The sequence below is a fragment of the Eschrichtius robustus genome, chromosome 21 (genome assembly GCF_028021215.1).
Source record: "Eschrichtius robustus isolate mEscRob2 chromosome 21, mEscRob2.pri, whole genome shotgun sequence".
In the NCBI taxonomy this organism is placed as follows: Eukaryota; Metazoa; Chordata; class Mammalia; order Artiodactyla; family Eschrichtiidae; genus Eschrichtius; species Eschrichtius robustus.
In genome coordinates this window covers 26,531,462-26,551,657 of record NC_090844.1, presented here as the reverse complement: position 1 = coordinate 26,551,657, position 20,196 = coordinate 26,531,462, and the positions used below count along the sequence as shown (strand labels likewise).

The window sequence follows — 20,196 nt, the reverse complement described above, 5'->3', positions numbered from 1 at the left end:
CTCAGTAGCTGTGGCTCACGGGCCCAGTTGCTCCACGGCATGTGGGATCTTCCCAGACCAGGGCTCGAACCTGTGTCCCCTGCATTGGCAGGCGGATTCTCAACCACTGCGCCACCAGGGAAGCCCCAGTATTTCTTACTTTTAATGACATCCAGTTTATCAGTCTTTCCCTTTGTGTTTGGTGTTCTCTAGAAGTTGATATCATTATTAGCAACCTGCTTTTGCAGAGAAGTTAACTGAGGTGCTTGGCACTGGAGCTCTCAGGACCTGGAGGAGAGTGGGGCAGGCCTGTGGCAGCAATCACTGACAGGTTCCTGCAAGTGTGCCCAGCATGTGCATGACTCTGAGGGTCAATCCCTCGTCAAATTTTGATCCCTAGACGCCTCACCTCAGTCCCGGCCCTCCCAAGGTCTTGAAAGACCTCCCTAGGTTTATCACTTCCTGTCTACACTAGGCCAAAATAATTTTGATTGGGTTCTCTGAATTTGGAATTCAGTAGCTAAAAGTCAGTGTTCCTTGTCCAGTGAAATAGAGCTAAATGATCATCCTGCTCAGCCCACCAAACACTGGCAGCTGATTAAAGGTACCCAGGCCTGTGCTTTGCTTAAAAGGTTCTCAATTTTCCTGAATAGGTGACTTTGAAGGGGCTCCACTCTTAGAGTTTGAGAAGCAGAAGAAAGAGGGTCTCAGGAGCCTCCCAGGAACTTGAGAGGGTTGCGCGCCCCGGGCTGGCAAGTGAGGGGCGGGCGGGTGTTTCCCCAGAACCGAGGTGCCGCAGGCTTTTAAAGGGGCATCCATGAAAACCCGGATCCAGGATCGCTGGGCCTGGACGCGCCGAGGGTTATCCCCTTTCCCAACTCTCCTCTCCGAGTCTTCGCCTGAGCTCCGGCCGGGCGCAAACTGAAAGTGAAAAACCGCGGGGCTGCAGCCTGCCGTGGGAGCCTACTTCTCCGTGACGAGGTGAGTGTGAACGTCTGGGTCTCTCCTGGCTTGAGCAGTGGCTTGGTGGGAGCAGAGTCTCGGTGCCGAGAAACGAAAAGAGACTTGGCTGACGCGCGCGGGAGCTGGGACGCTGCCCACCGGACTCACCGCCGTAGGAAACCTCTTTGTGCCCAGACGGGAGTGTGTGTCGGAGGAAGGCGGAGCAGTGTGCTGAGAAGGAATCCAAGTCTGCTTTGGGAAGCCTTGGGCAGTGCTTTCCAGGGACACTGCCTGAGATGCAAACCCATCTGGCTGCTGAAAAGCACAGGTGGGAGGCAGGTGATGAGCAGGGGCCTCGGCGGGAGCCCCGGGAAGCGCGCGGGTTCCCGTCGCCTCCACCCCCACCCCCACCCCCCTCCCAAGGAAGGTTTTCGCGTACCTCCCCGTCTGCCACGATCTTCCCAGCCCCACCAATTCCAGAACCTAACTCCGCCTCTGTGCTTTGTGAACGGCTTCCTTCTTCCCCGCGTCTTGACTGAGAATCACTTGTTGCTAAATTTGTGTGCTGCAGTAGGAGCGATTCTGGCTGTCGAGCTGCAGAGAGCATTGCCTGTTGAACGGAGAAGATGCTACGCGGGAGTCCCCGGCACTGCAGGCTTTGCTTATCGTATGCAAGCCATTTCTTAAGTATTTCTGCACCTGATTAGCCCTCAGGACTCAGCTAGTGTACTGGATAAAAAGAACATTGGTGTGATTTCAAGACATTTTGGGGGGATCTTTTAACCCTTCCTTAATATACAGCAAATGCCGCGCAAAATGACTGTTTTGCTCCAGCAGGCCCCAACTGTCACAGCGCCCTGCGATAGTCGGGGAGAGTAGTATGCATGTCGTGACTTGGATTGTTCATTTCATTTGAGGGCTGCTTGTAATTTTGAATCTGGCAAGTTGGTCTTCAGGACCTCAATCTCCTTATACATCCTTCCTTCTCTGAAGATGAGCCACCCTAGAAGCTCATGACCACTGGTGGGCTCGTTAGTGATGTCACTCTACAACTAGGGCATTGTTTCTCCTGCCTGTTCCACGTGGTCTCCCAACGGGGACTCTTAAGTGGGTCCTGGCTATTATCTGCATTGAATAAGCAGCCCAGGTATTTGCACAATAAAGGGGCAGAGCCAGCAATCTAGCCTCAGTGTTAGAACTTTCTTCCTCTCCTGCCTGTAAGCCAGAGGCAATGTCCTAGCATCCGAGGATCATTTACGTCTGCCCCATTTTTGAAATTGCTGTCCTGACTCTTCATTTGCTGCCTTCCTGCTAGATGGCAGTGTGTAGCAGTGAATTTAAATATACAGTCTCAGCTGTTACTGTTATATGGCTCAGCTTAAATTCTTCAACTAAAAAAAAAAGTAGTTTTCAAGTTTTATCTTAAAACAGCATTTTTGAAAAAAATTCACACTAGGGTTAAAGTTAGGAAATAAAGAAAGTGAATGTACTGTTTGGACAAACAATGATGTGATTCATATATGTGTAATTATTGCTCAGTTTGCAGACGTTTCCAACCCATATTTAAATGCTCTCTAAATTTGGAATGTAAAGACTTGATTTCAGTAAGAAATCTAGTACCTAATTCAAGTACCAGCATTCTACAATAAACATTTGTAATAGGGTTCTCGACCATGAGTGTTTAAAAATTAAAAAAAATAAGTTTATCTTTATTTACAGTATTTTTCAGATATTTATTTACTTGAGAATAAAATTTGAGTTTTCAGAAGTTAATGTTGAATTACTCAAAAGGAGAATAAAGATCAAGTAATCCTAAAACTTGTCACATAGAAATATTTCTCGTTTTATATATTTCCAGAAATCTTTAGTTTGTGATGACTCGGATTGTCTTGATTACTATCTCTTTACTTGATTAATTTTTCTTCTATGTGGTGCTCTTGGGCACTATTCATGGGATCAGAGAGCTTAATTTTGGGATGCGACCTCAGAAGATCATCTTGTCCAGCCCTTCGTCTTTAGGCATCTGAAACATTAGCCAGATTTTGTCATTGTTAATCGGTTCCTCACTCATGATTACATGAATGATCAAAGCGGTTGAGGGACTTTAATTCACAACTTTTTGCCAGGAAGGAAAACTGTTACTGAGTAACCAGTAAGCCCTTGTTGGAGAAAGAACAGTTAAAAAGAACGCCTTCCAAGGAAAAAGAGGAGAAAGAAAGCCCTATTCTCGAGGCGCTGGTTCAGCTCTTAGTGTGATACAGAGTTTTCCCAGTCTTGGACCCCCTCCTCCATTTAAAAAACCTATTTTTTTGGAATGCTTTTATTTGGGTCTTTATATCAGTCTTTTTATTTAGTTGTCTGTCTGGGTTTGTTTTTATCTAGTTTCTACATTAAGTAGACCCACTGAGTGAGATTGTATAAATACTGTATAATTTGAGTGCTTCAGTATGTGTCTGGAATTTAAGAATTTAAGAATGGCATCACCTTCAGTTCTGCAATAGAAAAGTAAAGGTGCTGGTGCTACACCTTCCTTCCCCCCATTAATCACCCCTGTTAATCACCAGTCTTGATTCACGAGGCTGTCAGTATCCCTTTCTCTCTCATTATTCTCTATTTGTTTCTCCTGCAATGTGTGCTTGGTCCAAGAGGATCACCTTCCCAGATAGAAATCTGCAAGCCAGAGCACTCTTTACTTAAAAATAAATACTCAGCAAAATATGAAGTCTATTAAAAAAGGGTGAGGAACAGATTAACACAGATAAATGTTAATAAAGAAAACTGGATGAAAGCGTAAACTGTGGAACCATCACACCATGCTCATCAGGCCAAGGGACAGTCTTCTGATAATTAACAACACTGGTCAACTTTTTTTTTTGTTTACATTAGTCAACTTTTTAATGTTCAACAGTTGTTTTATATGTACCCAATAAAGCAGCTTTAAAGAGTTTCCTAAAACCCCCCAGCATTCTCCCCACTGCTGTGATAGAAACAAGCACAAGGTATGGATCTAGATCTCCTGACTTGGTACTGGGGAGGAGTAACCCTTCCCAAAGCAGGTAGCCTTGAACGTCCAGGAGAATGGCTATGGTAGTGAAAGAGGTATGGGTGTTGTAGGTAGGGGCCAGAGCACAGAACAGGAAGCTCTATCCCAGGAACAGCCAGAACAAAGGGTATGTGTGGTAGAAGCTAGAGAAGTAGGGCGGGGTCCAGGGAGTCTTGTTTTCTAAACTGATGAATTTGGTCTTTATCTTGAATTCTTTGGGAAGCCATTGATGGATTTTAATCAGAGGAGAGATATCCAATCTACATTCCAACAACATCTCTACAGCTGAATGGAGGATGCTAGTGGGTCAGACTGGTAGAAATCCCAGTTATCAAGCTTTTGAAGTCACCAAGTAGGAATGGATGAGGAGTGTCGGTGAGGACAAGTAGAGTTGAAGAGAGTTAGTTAAAAATTGCCTGGAGAGTTGTCCGGAGGCCCTTAGGCCTTCCCATCTGCCTGCCTTGTCATCAGTCTTTCCCAGGACAGCACCCCACTTAAAGGGACGCTCTGAGGGTTTACCCATCATAAAATGAAAACAGGTTGGGAGAGTCAGCTTATTTGAAAATGGCACTTTGGTGTGAATAATTTAAGTTTGGTAATTAGATACATTCCTTTGAAAGGCTCTCCCTGGTATACCCTTAAACTCAGTTAAGACAGTCGCTCATTAACCCAAATGACTCACCAATCACTAGAGGAGAGATGATCCAAGGAGGCTTCCCAGAGCTCCCCGGTGTGTGGCACCTAGGGTTGGCTTCTCATTTTACACTCAGAGACACAGCGCAGAAATCTTCTTAGTCCCATTTCTGAGACCCTTCACCTGCACCTTGGGCCGGCCCTGTGTGGCTGACATTTGAAGCTGGCATCCTCAGGCTGCTAGTTCACTTTCAGATGTTCAGTCTCTCTTCTGTCCATTTTAATTCAAGTTAAAGCAGACAGCGCTGAAATTATTTTGGAGTGAAAGTGTTGCTGGTTTTGATGGAATAGCACTTGCAGGAGTGTGAGGTGGTCACGCTCAGCTCCAGACCCCTCTCTGGGCAGCAGATGGCCGGCCCCAGGCCGTGCACACAGCCGTACGATGCATTTCAGAGCTCAGTGCTTGGGTCAAGAGGGTCGGTTAGTAAGTCCATTTCAGATGTTATCTACATGGTTGTCTGAACAAACACACACTACTCCAGCCTGGGAAGGAGTGTTCTGGGGCACTCTCTTGGAGGACTCTGAGATTCACCCTGGGGGCAACGATGAAACAGAAGGGAGCTTTCTTCTTGGGGACCCATTGGAGTCCCATTGTATTGGAGCTTGTTGGCCTTCACGGTGCTCTCTGCAAGCCCATCTGTCCCACCAGCCGGGGAACTGCTTCCTTGATGACAAACTCCCAGGTAATTAATGCCATACGTATATTAGATTGATGTGCCCCAAGGCCTGGTTGATTGCTGCCTGCTCTAAATCATAATACCATCTACACTAGCTGATTCTATTCTTTAGTGGTGGGTATTTACCCACAGCTCAGTCCTTGAGACCATACTATGTACTTCTGGTTTGGGGAATATAACCTAAATTGAGATTCTTTGGATGGAAGGGAATTTGTAACCTTAAATTCTTCTGTCATAATTTGTACAGCCATGTAAAGACTTAAAAAGGCCCGAGGACAGGTCTGAGCCATGTACTAGCTGTAAAAATATCCCAAACTGTGTCCTCACACACTCTCTCCATCTTTTGGTTTCCTTTATTCCTGACGCTTTTGTACTCTTCACAAGCTGTCACTATTTTCCCCTTCTCTTTCTTTTCCACTGATCTTGGAGTCAGGTGACCTGATTTCTAGACCCATGTCATCTTTAAAAACTATGATCTTGGGTAAATCACTTCAACTTACCAAGGATCGGTTTCCTTATTTGTGGGAACCGAGAATAATAATAATGGCCGTACCTACATTACAAAGTGGTTAATGGATAAGATTAAGTGGAGTGATATATTGAAAAATCTTTTGAAAATGATTTAGCTTTATATCCATTTAAAGTGGTAATATTATTTCATTACCTAATCTGGGTTACATTAATTGTAGTTATAATAATTTTCTTTTGCATATAAAATGAAAAATAGATAATCTTTCTGTTATAAAAGGGAAAGAAATAATGAGAGTTAACATTTATTCTTTACTGTGAAGAAACTGGGGCTTAGAAAGATTTAGCAACTTGTCCAAATGTATATTACATATAAATGACAGCTAGGATTGGTGCCCAAATGTGCTAGCTCCCCATTTTATGTGATTAATAGCTACTAGCATCTACTGAGTAGAAGGAAAGGCGCTTTTCGAGTTCTTTTGGACTTTGATACTTTTTTCCCTGGTACATCATCTGACAGAGAGCTATTGTACACAGGTTTTTTTCTGTGATTTAGGCAGACAAGCTGTGAGTGTTAGTATTATCTGGTGGGAATTTTATAGCCTTTGTGTTAACAAAATATAAAAAGAATGTGTGAACTTCAGAGTCTGACTAGTTTCTGGTTGTATTACTCATCAAAGTTATAGTTTTGGGCAAGTTACTTTACTTCCTTCAAATTCAGTTTTCTTACCCTTAAAAACGAGGCTAAAAATTGCTACTTCATGAGTTGTTGGGAGGACTGAATGAGCTCATGCATGCTGAGTACTTAAGAAAGGACGTAATAGGTCACTCAGCAAATATTCGTGATCTCTTTTTCTTTGGCAAAGTATCTCCTCCTTGTGAAGTACCAGTTGATCTGTCAGTATCATACTTTATATGAATTCAACTTCATTTTCCACTTAAAGCTATGATAAAAATTATAATAATATTTAAACATGAGGATAGCAAACATTTCTTGGATATTTATTATGTGTCAGGCTCTGAAATAAGTGTTTTGCCAGTTTTATCTCATAGAATTCTCACAGTAACTCTCTGATTAGGCACCTTATTATCTACGTTTTGGGAATTGAATCAAGGAGAGGCTGGGGGGTTGAGATTTGAATCCTCGCAGTCTGACTCTAGAGCCCATTCTCTTAGACGCTGTGGATTGCGGGACTTCCGTGGATGAAAGCAGAAAAATGCGCTTTTGGCTGTTTCTGAGACCAAGAGTTATTTTGTTTCTGAGGAGAAGAAATAGCCTAGACTTAAAAGTTAATTAAAGTTGATGCATGAGAGGGGAGCATACCTTTAAGACCAAGGCATTTAACCAGAATTCTACATCATTTTTATATTTCTCATTGTATCTTCAATTTTGTATCCGAGAGGTGTACAGTCAGATCTTAGGATCAGCCCTTGGAGCACTCCCTTCCTCTGGAATGTTGATCCTTGCTTTCCTCTGAACTCCACAGGGTCATTTGCTCAAGACATTTGACTTCAGAGAACCCCGGGAATAAGAGGCATTCTATGGGACTATTTAGCGCATTTAAAAAACTTTTGGAAAAGATCATCCATTTCAGTTGGATGGAAATCTTATTTCAAGATGTCCGGAGAACCATACTGCCCATATAACCCACTGCTTTAGTGCACTTGCCATAAAAGACTAAACAAATCAATCAGTAATCTGAATTCCTCATGTTGTAGCTGAAGTTGTTTTCCTTGGGGGGGAACTGGGGTCAGTTGGTCATTTTCCATTTCTAATCAATGCCTGAAACTTTAATTTGTTTTTTCCCTAATTTTTACAGGAGTGGGTGGACAGTCCTGGTTATTTCTGCTCCACTTCTCTGCTCTTTTGAAACTTAGATAGAAGGAAATGACTACATGTCAGTGACTTTTGGAATTCAAGTCTGATGGCAGGGAAAGTTAAGTGGAAGCATCATTTTAGTCTCGGGACCTGATTGTCGATCTCTCACTCTCCTGTAATGGACTTTCTGACCTTGGGCAAGTCACTTCATCTCTCTGGTCCTGGTTTTCTCATCTGTGAGGGAGGTATTAGGTCTAAATGATCTCAAAGGCTCCTTTTACTTTTAAAGCTTTGGGTTTCTTCTACACGGTAACCCTGCAAGACTTCATTTATGAAATCTTCTGCACTATGGCTAAAATATTGTTCATTTGTTACAGATTTTTTTTGATGCCTTCTGGTTTAAAGAACCTCCAGCTGCTCTGATGATCGCTTAAGAAGACTGCATGCTGTCCCCTTTCAATGCCAAGCCAGGCCCACTCAGAAGCTCAGTTCTCAGTCCTTCATGGAGACCAGGTCCCAGCAGGAATGGCAGTGGAGGAAATTGGCACCCAGATGGTTCCTCCACGTGAAGTTGTCTTGGGCTGCGGGCCGACTCGAGAACACCTGGTAACCAGGCTAGCCCTCTGCCAGTCACCCAGGGCAGGGCAGCATGGTGCGGATTCGGAGGAGGAAGCTTCTGGCATCTTGCCTGTGCGTCACAGCTACTGTCTTTCTGCTCGTCACACTCCAGGTACCAAGAATGTGGGTTGTGCAGTGTTGATTCCTGGGCCTTTGCCGCCCCCCCCGTTCTCTCCAAGTACTTTACTTTTTGCATCATCTCTCAGGATCAGGATTTTCTATGTAAAGCAAGGAAAATACTTTCTTTTTTAACAGACGAAACTGAGGTTTAGTGAGCGGATGTGTCAGGTTTAGTGAGTGGATGTGTCAGGTAGAAACAAAGTCAGTGAGTTAGGGGATCAGTTTGCGACTATTGCAGGGTACTGGTTTTAGAGTAGCAGAAGGTAGAGTTCTGTCTGTCTTCTTGGGTCAGAATTGGATGGCTTCCTCCAAGTCATGATCCCTTCTGAAAGATGCCATTCTTTTTTTGTTTTGTTTTGTTTTGTTGTCTTATTTTGGCCCTGCTGTGTGGCTTGCAGGATCTTAGTTTTCTGACCAGGGATCGAACCCTCGCCCTTGGTAGCAAAAACACAGAGTCCTAACCACTGAACCGCCAGGAAATTCCCTTCTGTTTTCTTTAAAAATAATTTTAATTAATTAATTAATTAATTATTTTGGCTGCGTTGGGTCTTCGTTGCTGTGCGCGGGCTTTTCTCTCTAGTTGCGGTGAGTGGGGGCCACTCTTCATTGCGGTGCACGGGCTTCTCATTGCGGTGGCTTCTCTCGTTGTGGAGCACGGGCTCTAGGCGCACGGGCTTCAGTAGTTGCGGCACGCGGGCTCGGTAGTTGTGGTGTGCGGGCTTAGCTGCTCCGCAGCGTGTGGGATCTTCCCGGACCAGGGCTCGAACCCGTGTCCCCTGCATTGGAAGGTGGATTCTTAACCACTGCGCCCCCCGAAAGATGCCATTCTTGAAGAAGTAGTGACTATTCTGAGGACAAGCTAGTCGCTCTGCAGGACACACACATCTGCATTAATAAATTTGTCTGTCGTAGGGTGAGTGACCTGAAACGTTTCTTCAATCCCCCCATTTATTTCATTTAGTTGGTTATTGTCAACTTCATTTGCTGATTTCAAAGTAAAATAAAAGCTTCACAGTGATATTAAAAGTAGAAATACGAGTTGAGATATTTTTAGCACCCACTCAAGTACCAGCTGTCCATTTCAAAATCCAAAAGGACTTTTAAAGATTATTTGTGGATGTGAGTAGTTCAGATGTGGAGCTGATGGAGACAGAAGTGTTCTCTGGGCGTGTTATTCTGGAGGGCTTCCCTTCTCCTCGCTTAGGACAATGAGCTTATGCTTATCAAAGGACTTTGGCAGATAGTACTGCCCTGTACTTCCACCACCTTCCACTGCCAGGTTGGGATTCTGGTCAGAGGAAACCCCTGGCTCCCTGCTTGTCTGTCTTGGAGGTGGGTATCCAGGACCTGCTTGAAGTGGAGGGGCTGGAGTTTTCTGCTTCAGAAATCTCTCTCCTTAAAGCAATCCCTATTATTCGTTTTTTTTTTTTTTTTTATTTAAAAAAAATTTTTAGGCCACGCCCTGCGGCGTATAGGATCTTAGTTCCCCGACCAGGGAACAAACCCGTGCCCCCTGCATTGGGAGCGTGGAGTCTTAACCACTGGACTGCCAGGGAAGTCCCAGTCCCTATTATTTGGATACGACCTTATACCTCACATAGTAGACTTTGATCAGAAATGTGGAGCAAAATTTGTCTTTGAAGTTATAAACATGGCTTTCTAAACGTGTTTCTTTCAAGTTGCTGGTTGTATATTTGCAGGGAAAGGTTGGGTGAACTTACTTATGCCATCTCTATGCCATAGTGGATATTATTAGAAATATAAAATCCATGTTATGACTCCTTTAATTGTACTAAAAGGAAACCAATTGGTAATTTATAACTTATTTTCCCCAGAGTGTAATCTCCGGCAATAGCCAGATAATAACCCTGACTCTCACACCTTTCATTAAGAGACACAACCACTTCTGGATTCTGTATTTGCCTATGAAATGGAGGAGAGATGTATCTGTTGCGTGCTTAGTGGAATGCAGCATCCTTGTTGGTAGATATTTTGGAGGCTGTGTCCCTACCCTAATCCCTGGAAACTGTGATATGCTACTTTACTTGGCAAAAGGGACTTTGTAAATAGATGGGATTATAGGGACACACCTTGAGGTGAGGAGATAACCCTGAATTATCTGTGCAGGCCCAGTGTAATCACATGAATCCTTAAAAGAGAAGACTCTTTCCTGGCTGTGGTCACAGAGAGATAACGATAACAGGAGAAGGGTCAGAGACATGCAACGTTGCTGGTTTTGAAGATGGAGGAAGGGGGCCATGAGCCAAGAACTGTGGGTGCCTCTAAAAGAAAAGCAAGAAAACAAATTCCCCACCAGCGTTTCCTGAAAAATGGCATAGCCCTGCCAACACCTTGATTTTAGCCCAGTGAGACCATTTCAGACTTCTGACCTCCAGAATCGTATGATAATAAATTTGCATCATTTTAAGTTGCTCAGTTTGTGATAATTTGTTATGGTAGCAATAGAAAACTGATAAGAAGCTAAATCATCAAGATGCATGGGAGATGTACAGAAGGAAATTAAACAGTCTGACACTGGTAATAATCGTCATCTCTTTTAGGTAGTGGTTGAGCTGGGAAAATTTGAAGGGAAGAAGTTTAAAAATTCTAATTTGAAAGACGGACATGCACAAATGGAAGAAGAGCCTATACATCTCCATCCATTCCTTAAGAGAGGAGGACTGACGCTGAATAGGAAAAAAACATTGGCAGCTGATAGCTACCCCATCATGCTCTGGTGGTCCCCACTGACTGGGGAAAATGGAAGGCTAGGCCAGTGCGGGGCAGACACTTGTTTCTTCACCATCAACCGGACCTACCTCCATCATCACAGGACCAAAGCCTTCCTCTTCTATGGTAAGTAGGGCTTTTGCCTTTCTCCCTTAGCTTGCTGACATCCTACTTCAACACTGAGTTACTGCCTTTCTCCCAAGGAAGCGATGGTGGGCTCCCCTTGAAAGCACTTGGCACGCCCGATTTCCTCTGCACTTGCTCTGTGGAAGGCCTGAGCATTGAGCAAATACAATAAATCAGTGAGCTGGACCAACAGAGGGGTGGTTGGCTGGGCCACTTGGTATTTATGGGGGAGAAGACCTAGTTCTTTTCACCTTTTCACAGTTGGGTATTGTGCTTACTGAATTTGTTATTTAGGAATTGGCTATTGATTATACTGCTGATATTAATTCAGAATGTCATCTGTGATAATGGCCAGGAGATTTTGATTACCATAACAGATGTTTAATTGGACATAAGCTCAGCACAGTATGATTTCATTACTCAGAAATAAAAATAAAAAGATTGTTCAGCATCAGCTTTCAAGAGCAAGTTGGTATTCATCACTTCCCGAGGCTGATTATATGTCATGCTGGCATTGAAGGGCAGCCAGACCCAGCCAGGTGGAGGTAGCAAGATGCCAGCAGCTGTTAGAAATATGGAGCTCCTGGGTGCTGAGTGGTAGGGGCACGGGGGAACACAGATTAGCAAGCTTGACCAAAGATAGGCAAGGTTAATCACTAAGGTTAGGAAGTCAGTGAAAGGACATCTGCTTTAGAGTGTGGTATGAATGTGTGTGTGTGTGTGTGTGTGTGTGTGTGTGTGTAGTGCTGGCTTTGGAGTGGCAGGACTGAGACTGGGCTGTAGGGCTGAGTCATCCTCACTGATCTGCCCAACAACAACTTAAATAAAGCAGAAAATGGGCTCGGCAGGAATCAGGTGGTGTATGTGCCCCACAGTTGGTCAGCGCTGCAGAGCAATGGGCACTCATGCCTGGTAGAGGTGAGGAGGCAGGGAATTCCAGGCACTCACACATCCAGATGTGGTGGAGTCCAGAGCCTCCAAAGGCCTGCAGGTGTCCCCATGCACTTGCTTTCCTCCTCTGCTCTTAGAGGGGCATCAGTGAAGGTCTGAGGAGTGAGGGCTGTTTGTCCAGCGCCAGGCTGGTGGCTGATTTTTTCTGCGGGGCGAACAACCCTCTGAATAGTGTCAGATGCTTATTTTGAACATCACTCGATTTCAGGTCCCACTGAAGGTGTAATGTAACATATGGAATTGCATCCTGATACCTTTTTCTAAAATCCAAAGAATTCTGAATTCTGAAACACATGAATCTCTGAGAGTTTGGATAAGGGACTATAATCGTCTAGTGGTGTTTTGAGATGAAACAACATTAAATGTATGAGTTTAATTTCCCAAATTTTACCAGGAGCCCCTAGACATACTTCAGTTAGACACAAAAATATATAGATAATGGAATGGGTACTTACGTACTTACTACATAGCTTAAGAAATAAAATATTACAAGTAAAATTGAAAACCTCTAGGAGCCCCTCACTGACCCCATCCCATTTCCTTCCTCCTACCGGGAGGGAATCATGATCCTGAAGTTGGGGTGTGTGTGTGTGTGTGTGTGTGTGTGTGTGTGTGTGTGTGTTTAAACAACATATAGTATTTTTTTGTATGTTTTAAAAATTACGTAAATAGTATGATATGTTAACCTTCTCTCTCTGTAACTTACTTTTTTCTTACATGGTTTTTGAGGTTTATTAATATTGGGTCCTTGTAGCTCCAGTTCACCCATTTTACTGTCGTATAGAATTCCGTTGTATTTATACATCAGACTTCATTTAACCATTTTCCTGTTGTTGGACATTTAGGTTGTTTTAAAAAAACTTGCTTATGACCAAAAATGCTACAATAAACAATCCATGTACATGTGTGAGATTTCATGAGGATTCATACCTAGCAGTGGAATTATTTGGTATGAATTTACATTTATGAATTTCCAGACCAATATCCAGAGCGGTTGTATCACAGTCACTGTCTTTTAAACATTTAAAACTTCTTTTTTTTTCACATTGTACAAACCCTTAGATTCTCTTTATTCACTGGTCCCTTTCTACAACAAATACATCCAAAACACTATATAATAAAATTATTTACAACATTTCCAAATGAGAAGATTCCTTTTGCCCCACTACTGCTATTCACACACAGTACTTCCACAGCACCATACATTACTAGAAGATCTAAAAATGCTCACCCTGTACTCTAGGCTGCTTAGGAAATGTGAAAACTAATAACATAATCGCATTTAGCTCCTCTCAATACATGGCAACAGTATAGAAACCTTGAACTTCATCTTGCAACACCAAAAGGGTTCAACAACTCTGCTTTCCCCATTGCACTTTATGAAACAGGTTGCAGGGACCAGGAAAAGGACCACATTATTAAAATAACTGTACAGAAATGGATTTTAAAAAGTCACAGCTCAAAATTGCTTTTTGTAAACGTCACACACATTTACAAATATCAAGTCATCGTCCAGCTTGTTTACTTGGATTTTCTTCGCTTGGATTGCACTGCACTGGTTATGTCTTTTTTTTTTTTTTTTTTTTTTAAGTATTTGTTTTTTATTTATTTATTTTTGGCTGTGTTGGGTTTTCGTTTCTGCGCGAGGGCTTTCTCTAGTTGTGGCAAGCGGGGGCCTCTCTTCATCGCGGTGCGCGGGCCTCTCACTGTCGCGGCCTCTCTTGTTGCGGAGCACAGGCTCCAGGCGCGCGGGCTCAGTAGTTGTGGCTCACGGGCCCAGTTGCTCTGCGGCACGTGGGATCTTCCCAGACCAGGGCTCGAACCCGTGTCCCCTGCATTGGCAGGCAGATTCTCAACCGCTGCGCCACCAGGGAAGCCCACTGGTTATGTCTTTAGTCAGGCTGGAGGCTGAAGCAGGCCGAGAGGATGGCTTACGATGTCCATTTTCCACACTTTCAGAAGCCACAGCTGGCTCTTCAGTTCGGGAGTTTCTTTGGCTTGGAGTTTTGGACTTTTCAGTTATCTCTTTGGGCTCACTGCTTTGTCTAGAGACTATGGCAGCATTTGCCTCGAGTTCTGGTCTGGGAACAGACCCCTGCAGTGCTGTGGCTGGAGTTTCCTTTGGGACTAAACTCTGTGAAGGGGCTGGTGGCCGCTTTGAAACTTCTGGCAGTTTAGGGCCTGAGTTGTCCAAGTTAATTCCTTGTTCTCTAGGCAATGGTGCTCATCAGCCTCCTCCAGACCAGGTGGGCGAGTACCTGGGGTGTTTAGATCCTGCTGACTATTTTTCTTCTTCCGAGGGGGTTTCTTCTTCTTCAGTTTATTTGCATTGGTATTATTTTGCTTATTGTTTACCCCAAAATGGCCTGCAGAGATACCACTCTGCAGTAAGTTGACCAACAATGGGCTTGTTAGCGTGACATCCTTACTGACTGGGAAGCCTCATTCTGACCACAGGACATCTGATTTCCATTGGGTGCTCCACTGAAAGGTGCATTGAAAGGCATCCCATGGCCTGAGAAGTGGTTTCCCGAGACACTGTTTCCCAGCGTGGCCTGCACGGTGGCGGAGCGGGGGACCATGTTGCTTTGTTGCATGCTAACGTCAGGCATCATCTGCGACAAGCTGACATCATTATTTGCTGTAGTAGCAGGATTGCCATGCTGCTGGGCCATATGTGGGCTGGGCCCTGGTGGCCTCAAGGCCTGCCCCTGAATCCCCACAGCCTGAGATGGACTGTAGTTCGTGGGCCCTTGCTGGGGCAGCGTCTGTCCTGACATCTGTCCCGTAAACTGCACCATGTTTCCTTGCACGTTTGGAGTTGGTCTTCTCGTTGTCTGTGCTGGTCCCTACATGACATTAGATTGGTTCTGAGTTTTAAATGTTGCTTATTCCCCTGCATCTGATTGGTCATAATCTGCTCTATCATTGGGTTCTGTTGAAGCAAAACTTGCCCCTGAGGCCCCATCATCTGGTTATGTGGTGCCATCATTTGTGGGCCCTGCTGGGGAAGCATCTGCTTGGGTGGGGTCATCCTCTGGGGCGAGGGCCCAAGATTTTGGCTCTGAGGATCCACCGTCATCTGACCCTGCTGCATAATAAGCTGGGCCCTTGAAAGGATCATAGGGTTCTGAGGGTTCAGGGTTCCTTGTTGCTGGACCTTCTGGCCCTGGGAGGGCAAGATCTGCTGGTGCATGCTCATCAGCTGAGATGGTGGGCCCTGCTGGGGCTGGCCTTGCATGTTGCCCAGGTTCACCTGAGGAACCCCAGAACTACCAGTCTGTTGGCTGTTCATGTTGCCATGAATTGCCATGGGGCTGGGCTGCATCATATTTGGTGGCCCGTGGGACACCTACATCTGGTTTTGAGGAGGACCAGCTCCTTGACCACCTGCATGCTGGACATTTTGATTTGCTTGCAGCTGAGGGGCTCCTGAATTCCCAGGGGTGGTTGCTCTGGTCAAAGGCACCTGACCGTGCATAAAGTTCGGATTGGCCTGTCCTGTTGAGAAGCCAGGTGGGAGGCGTTTAGGCATTCCTGGACCACCTGCCATGGGAAATCCCGCCTCCATCTTAACTGAATTTCCAGCTCCCATGGGTCCATTCATTCTCACATCTTGGCTTTGGTTCTGAGCCAAAGCCAGGTTGATAGCACCTTCCCCTTCAGTCTGAACGGAGAGAATTCCCAGATCCCGAAGCTGCTGGTTGTTGCCCCGAGCCAGGGTCCGTAGCCGCTGCGCTGCTTCCCGGGAGATGTTGAATGTCACATGCACCCTGTTCCAGGGCTCTACCTTCTGTACCTTTAGCTTGCTGGATTCCATGTGTAACAAATTGGGCACTTTCTCCAGTATTGTGTCCAGTTTCCATTTGAAGTCTTTATCATCTGTATTTCCTTTGAAGGCCACAAAGATCGTGGAATCCTCCAAAATACTATCACTTCTTGAGTCATCGTCTTCTAGCCCAGAGTCAAAATCCATCTCTGAGTCCTCCACTGCTGATGAACACAAGGGAGTATAGATGTCTTCTGAGTTTGGAAGGTCATCCAAAACCATGGTGAATATTATTCCAGAAGCATATGCCAAGTGGACAATAAAAAACCAAAATGTCTTTCTTAGTTTTTATCATTTATCCAGGTCATCTTCTAAGTCCAAACAAGCTGGCATTTTTAGGGCCTGTATTTTAAGGTAGCAGCCAAATAAAAATTCTGAGTGCGGCCCCAGCCCTCCCGGGCAGGCCTCATAGCACCGGCCCGGGCCGAGCGTCCCCGCGGCCCTCCATGTATCCGTCCGTCCGTCCTCGCGTGCGCCCGTCTGTCCGGCCGTCGGCGCCCAGCCGCCAGCAGCCCGACCAGGCTGGGCCTCGAGGACCCAGCGGGGAGGGGGATGGGCCGGACCAGGCTGGGGGCTAAACATTTAAAACTTTTTAACGTGTTATACATGCACATAGAGCTCCTGTATTTTCAAGTAACACACTTAGATTGTGACTTCTTGGTTTTTCACTTTTAGGCATCACATATTGATTCTTACTATGGAAGATGAGTATTTAACTCTCCTCCCTCACCCCTGCTCCCCCCACTCATTTCTCAGCCCCGTATTCTTCCCCAGAAGTTATATCATCATTTTAGGTAGATTAGCATCCAGTTTTTACATCATCGTGTAGTCACAGTGAGCCACGATTTAAGATACTAAGATTTCTTTTCCTGCACAAATCGTTTTCCCTGTAGTGGCACCAGATATTCTTTTCTTTTTTTAAAAATTTATTTATTGTATTTATTTATTTTTGGCCGCGTTGGGCCTTCCTTGCTGCGTGCGGGCTTTCTCTAGTTGCGGCGAGTGGGGGCTACTCTTCGTTGCGGTGCACAGGCTTCTCATTGCAGTGGCTTCTCTTGTTGCAGAGCATGGGCTCTAGGTGCACGGGCTTCAGTAGTTGTGGCTTGTGGGCTCAGTAGTCGTGGCTCACAGGCTCCAGAGCGCAGGCTCAGTAGTTGTGGTGCATGGGCTTAGTTGCTCCGTGACATGTAGGATCTTTCCGGACCAGGGCTCGAACCCGTGCCCCCTGCATTGGCAGGCAGATTCTTAACCACTGCGCCACCAGGGAAGCCCCCAGATATTCTTAAAGAAATGTCTCCCAGAGATTCCTGACATGTCCAGTTAGAGCCGTCATCCTTTCTGCCTGGTGCCCAGGTGCTGTCCTGGCTGCCCATCAGTCTGGGGATTCCTTGTACTTCACTCGTGTGTTGGATTTTCTGTTTCTCTTATGCCTTATCTTCCTCTTTCTTGGTTTGTGTCTTTTTTTTTTTTTTTTTTTTTTTTTTTTTTGGCTATGCGGGATCTTAGTTCCCTGACCAGGGATAGAACCCGCGCCCCCTGCAGTGGAAGTGCAGAGTCTTAACCACTGGACCACCAGGGAAGTCCCGGTTTGTGTCTTTATTTCAGTGTGTCCTGAGAAAGGTTCACGGAAAGTAAGTTTTTAGAAACTTTGTATGTGCAAACATGTGCTTATTTTACCTTTACTTTCACTGATGGTTTGGCTCAGCATAGAATTCTAAGTTGGAAATTCTTTTCTTTCTGAATTTTTAAGACATTTTCCCACTGTATTCTAGCTTCCAGTGTTATTGCTGAGGAATTCAGAGCTATTTTGATTTCCTGTCCTTTGTGTGTGGTGTGCTTTTTTGTTCCCTTCTCCCTTCTGCAGAAAAATATAGAACCTTCGCTTTTTCACCAGTTTGGAAATTCAGTGATGATTGCTTTCGTGTTTGTCTATTTCCTTCTGTTGAGATGCGCACTCAAATATCTGGTTGCTGGGAAGCCTACAAAGCAGTATTTACTTGGTGACTTTTTTAAGACTCACAGACCTGCAGAGCATGCACTTAATTTTATCTGCACACTTAAGACCCGATTCTTCTCTCAGGGATGGACTTGCCTCCAACCAAAATCCCAGGAGACTGATGTGTCAACCAGGATGCTTCTGGTTTGCTTTTCATAGCTCAGATTTTGTCACTGTCCAGCTCCCAAAACTGTCAGTGACTCCACTGAGAACTGAATATATGCCATTTTTATTGCCCTGCCACTTAAGGCTCTGTGTAATGACTCAGGCCTGCCTTCTAAGCTTAACTCCTGTGATTATATCAGCTAAACTTATGTTCAAAAATCAAACTGGAAGAGTCAGCATTTTAGGCATATGCCACAGATGTTCCTGACTTAGCACCAATTGTTCATTCAATTTCTATGTCCTGGAGCGTTTTTTTAATTTGTCCTGTCAAAATAATCTACTGAACACTACCGTTTGTTTGGCAATGTGGAGGAATAATACAGTTTTTGATGTCAAATAGTATAATCTTGAGACACAGATATTACCTAACTGTCATGCAGTGCTAAAGGGTGTATATACCATAAGAGAAATGTCTACAAGTCTTGTGGGATTTCAGAGAAGGGAGAGAGCACATATGATTGGAGGGATCAAGAAAGGCTTCATAAGATCTCCTTCATAAAATAGGGGAAATTTGAAGTAGGCCTTGAAGTATAATGGAATTGGATTATGTTGGGATTGGAGGACATTTCGGTATGAAGAACAGCATGAATGGGGGCATGGAGGTAGAAAATTATGGGTAATATCTGAGGTTGCAGCAAGGAGATTGGTTGGCTACAGCATAATTTTATGTAAGAGAGAGATTAAGATCGAAGGATATATTGGAACCAGAGCATGGAGAATCTTGAACTTTGGCTTAAGATTTTGCATCAAATTAGAGGATGGTGTTAGGGAGCAAGTGAAAGTTGAATGCCCTTTTAAAAACCAACTCAAATATAACACCTATGAATGCTTTCTGATTCCCCTCCATTGGATGTAGCCTCTCTTCTCTAAATGTCCATAGGCATTTTATATCTCTTTTATGTCATTTAATTGAGCGTCTGTTAATACAGTATGCTGGGCACAATGCCAATGATGAGGAATAAAGAAGATAAATAAGGAAACTATGGCATTTGGTTTTGTCCTATATCATCTTCTCTTCCATATTAGAGTGTAAAGCTCTTGATGACAGGGCAACATCACTTCATCTCTGTACTTCCCCTCTCCCCTATACGAGCATAGTGCCTTGTACATGCTAGGCACTCAGGAAGTAGTCACAGATACTTAGAGCCCTAAAGGAGCTGGGAGTCTAACCTCCTCTTTGTCGAGGTGAGGAGTCTGAGGCTCAGGAAGGTTAAGGATGTGCCACGATTACACAGGGGTTAGCAGCAGCGTTGGACGGAGAACCAAGGTGCACTGACGCCTGATCCTGTGCTCCTTCTCCCTGCATGTACACTCCTGACTATAATAAAACCTGAATATTTGGATTTTGGAATTGCTCACAGTGTAGGGTTTGTAAAAAACCCAATTAGAAATTCAGTTCTTTAATAAGATCTATTGAGCGAAATAGAGTGAATACAATACACTTTTCTGTCTGAGGGTTCCATATTCTAATTAAGTAGGTCACTTACAACTGCAAATGGGACTCTGGTACAGCAAGATTGCAAAAGAAAAGGCAGGAAAATGATTCAGGTGTCAAAGGCTGACCTAATTAACAGAAATGGAAACTCAAAGGATTATGTGACCTTGAGGCTTTTGTGAACCAGAATTTATTTTTTTTTAGATTTTATTGAAGTATAGTGGATTTACAACATTGTGTTATTTTCTTCTGTACAGCAAAGTGACTCAGTTATATATATATTCTTTTCATATTCTTTTCCGTTATGGTTTGTTAGAGGCTATTGAATATAGTTCCCTGTGCTATAGAGTAGTACCTTGTTGTTTATCTAGAACCAGGAATATTTTTGACATTGTTTGCTTCCTTTATAGCTTCCTTTCTTTTTTTTTCTTTCTAGAGATGATTCATTTACTTAATATAAACACATTTCTGGAAGTAATAGTTAAAAGACCTTCACAGTGAAATACAGTGAATTCTGTGTCTGGTTTGAGTCATTTGAGAAATGTGAGGCTTCAGCTATATCAGCAATTCTCTGAAACAAAAATTAAGCAGTCACAAGTGAATAA

At 44.2% G+C, this 20,196-nt stretch overlaps 1 protein-coding gene and 1 pseudogene across 3 annotated transcripts in view; one reads left to right on the top strand and one right to left on the bottom strand.

Moving 5' to 3' along the window:
* The first annotated feature begins 8,180 nt into the window (after nucleotides 1-8,180).
* Nucleotides 8,181-20,196, top strand: part of FUT10 (fucosyltransferase 10) — a 103,793-nt gene continuing 91,777 nt past the window's right edge. For all 3 annotated transcript variants that reach the window (XM_068532178.1, XM_068532177.1, XM_068532176.1), the window contains exons 1-2: nucleotides 8,181-8,351; nucleotides 10,921-11,215. In XM_068532178.1, coding sequence (XP_068388279.1) covers nucleotides 8,271-8,351; nucleotides 10,921-11,215 — 376 coding nt within the window. In that variant the 5' untranslated portion in view covers nucleotides 8,181-8,270. The remainder of the gene's footprint in view (nucleotides 8,352-10,920; nucleotides 11,216-20,196) is intronic.
* Nucleotides 13,688-16,217, bottom strand: LOC137756060 (nuclear receptor coactivator 6 pseudogene; annotated as a pseudogene).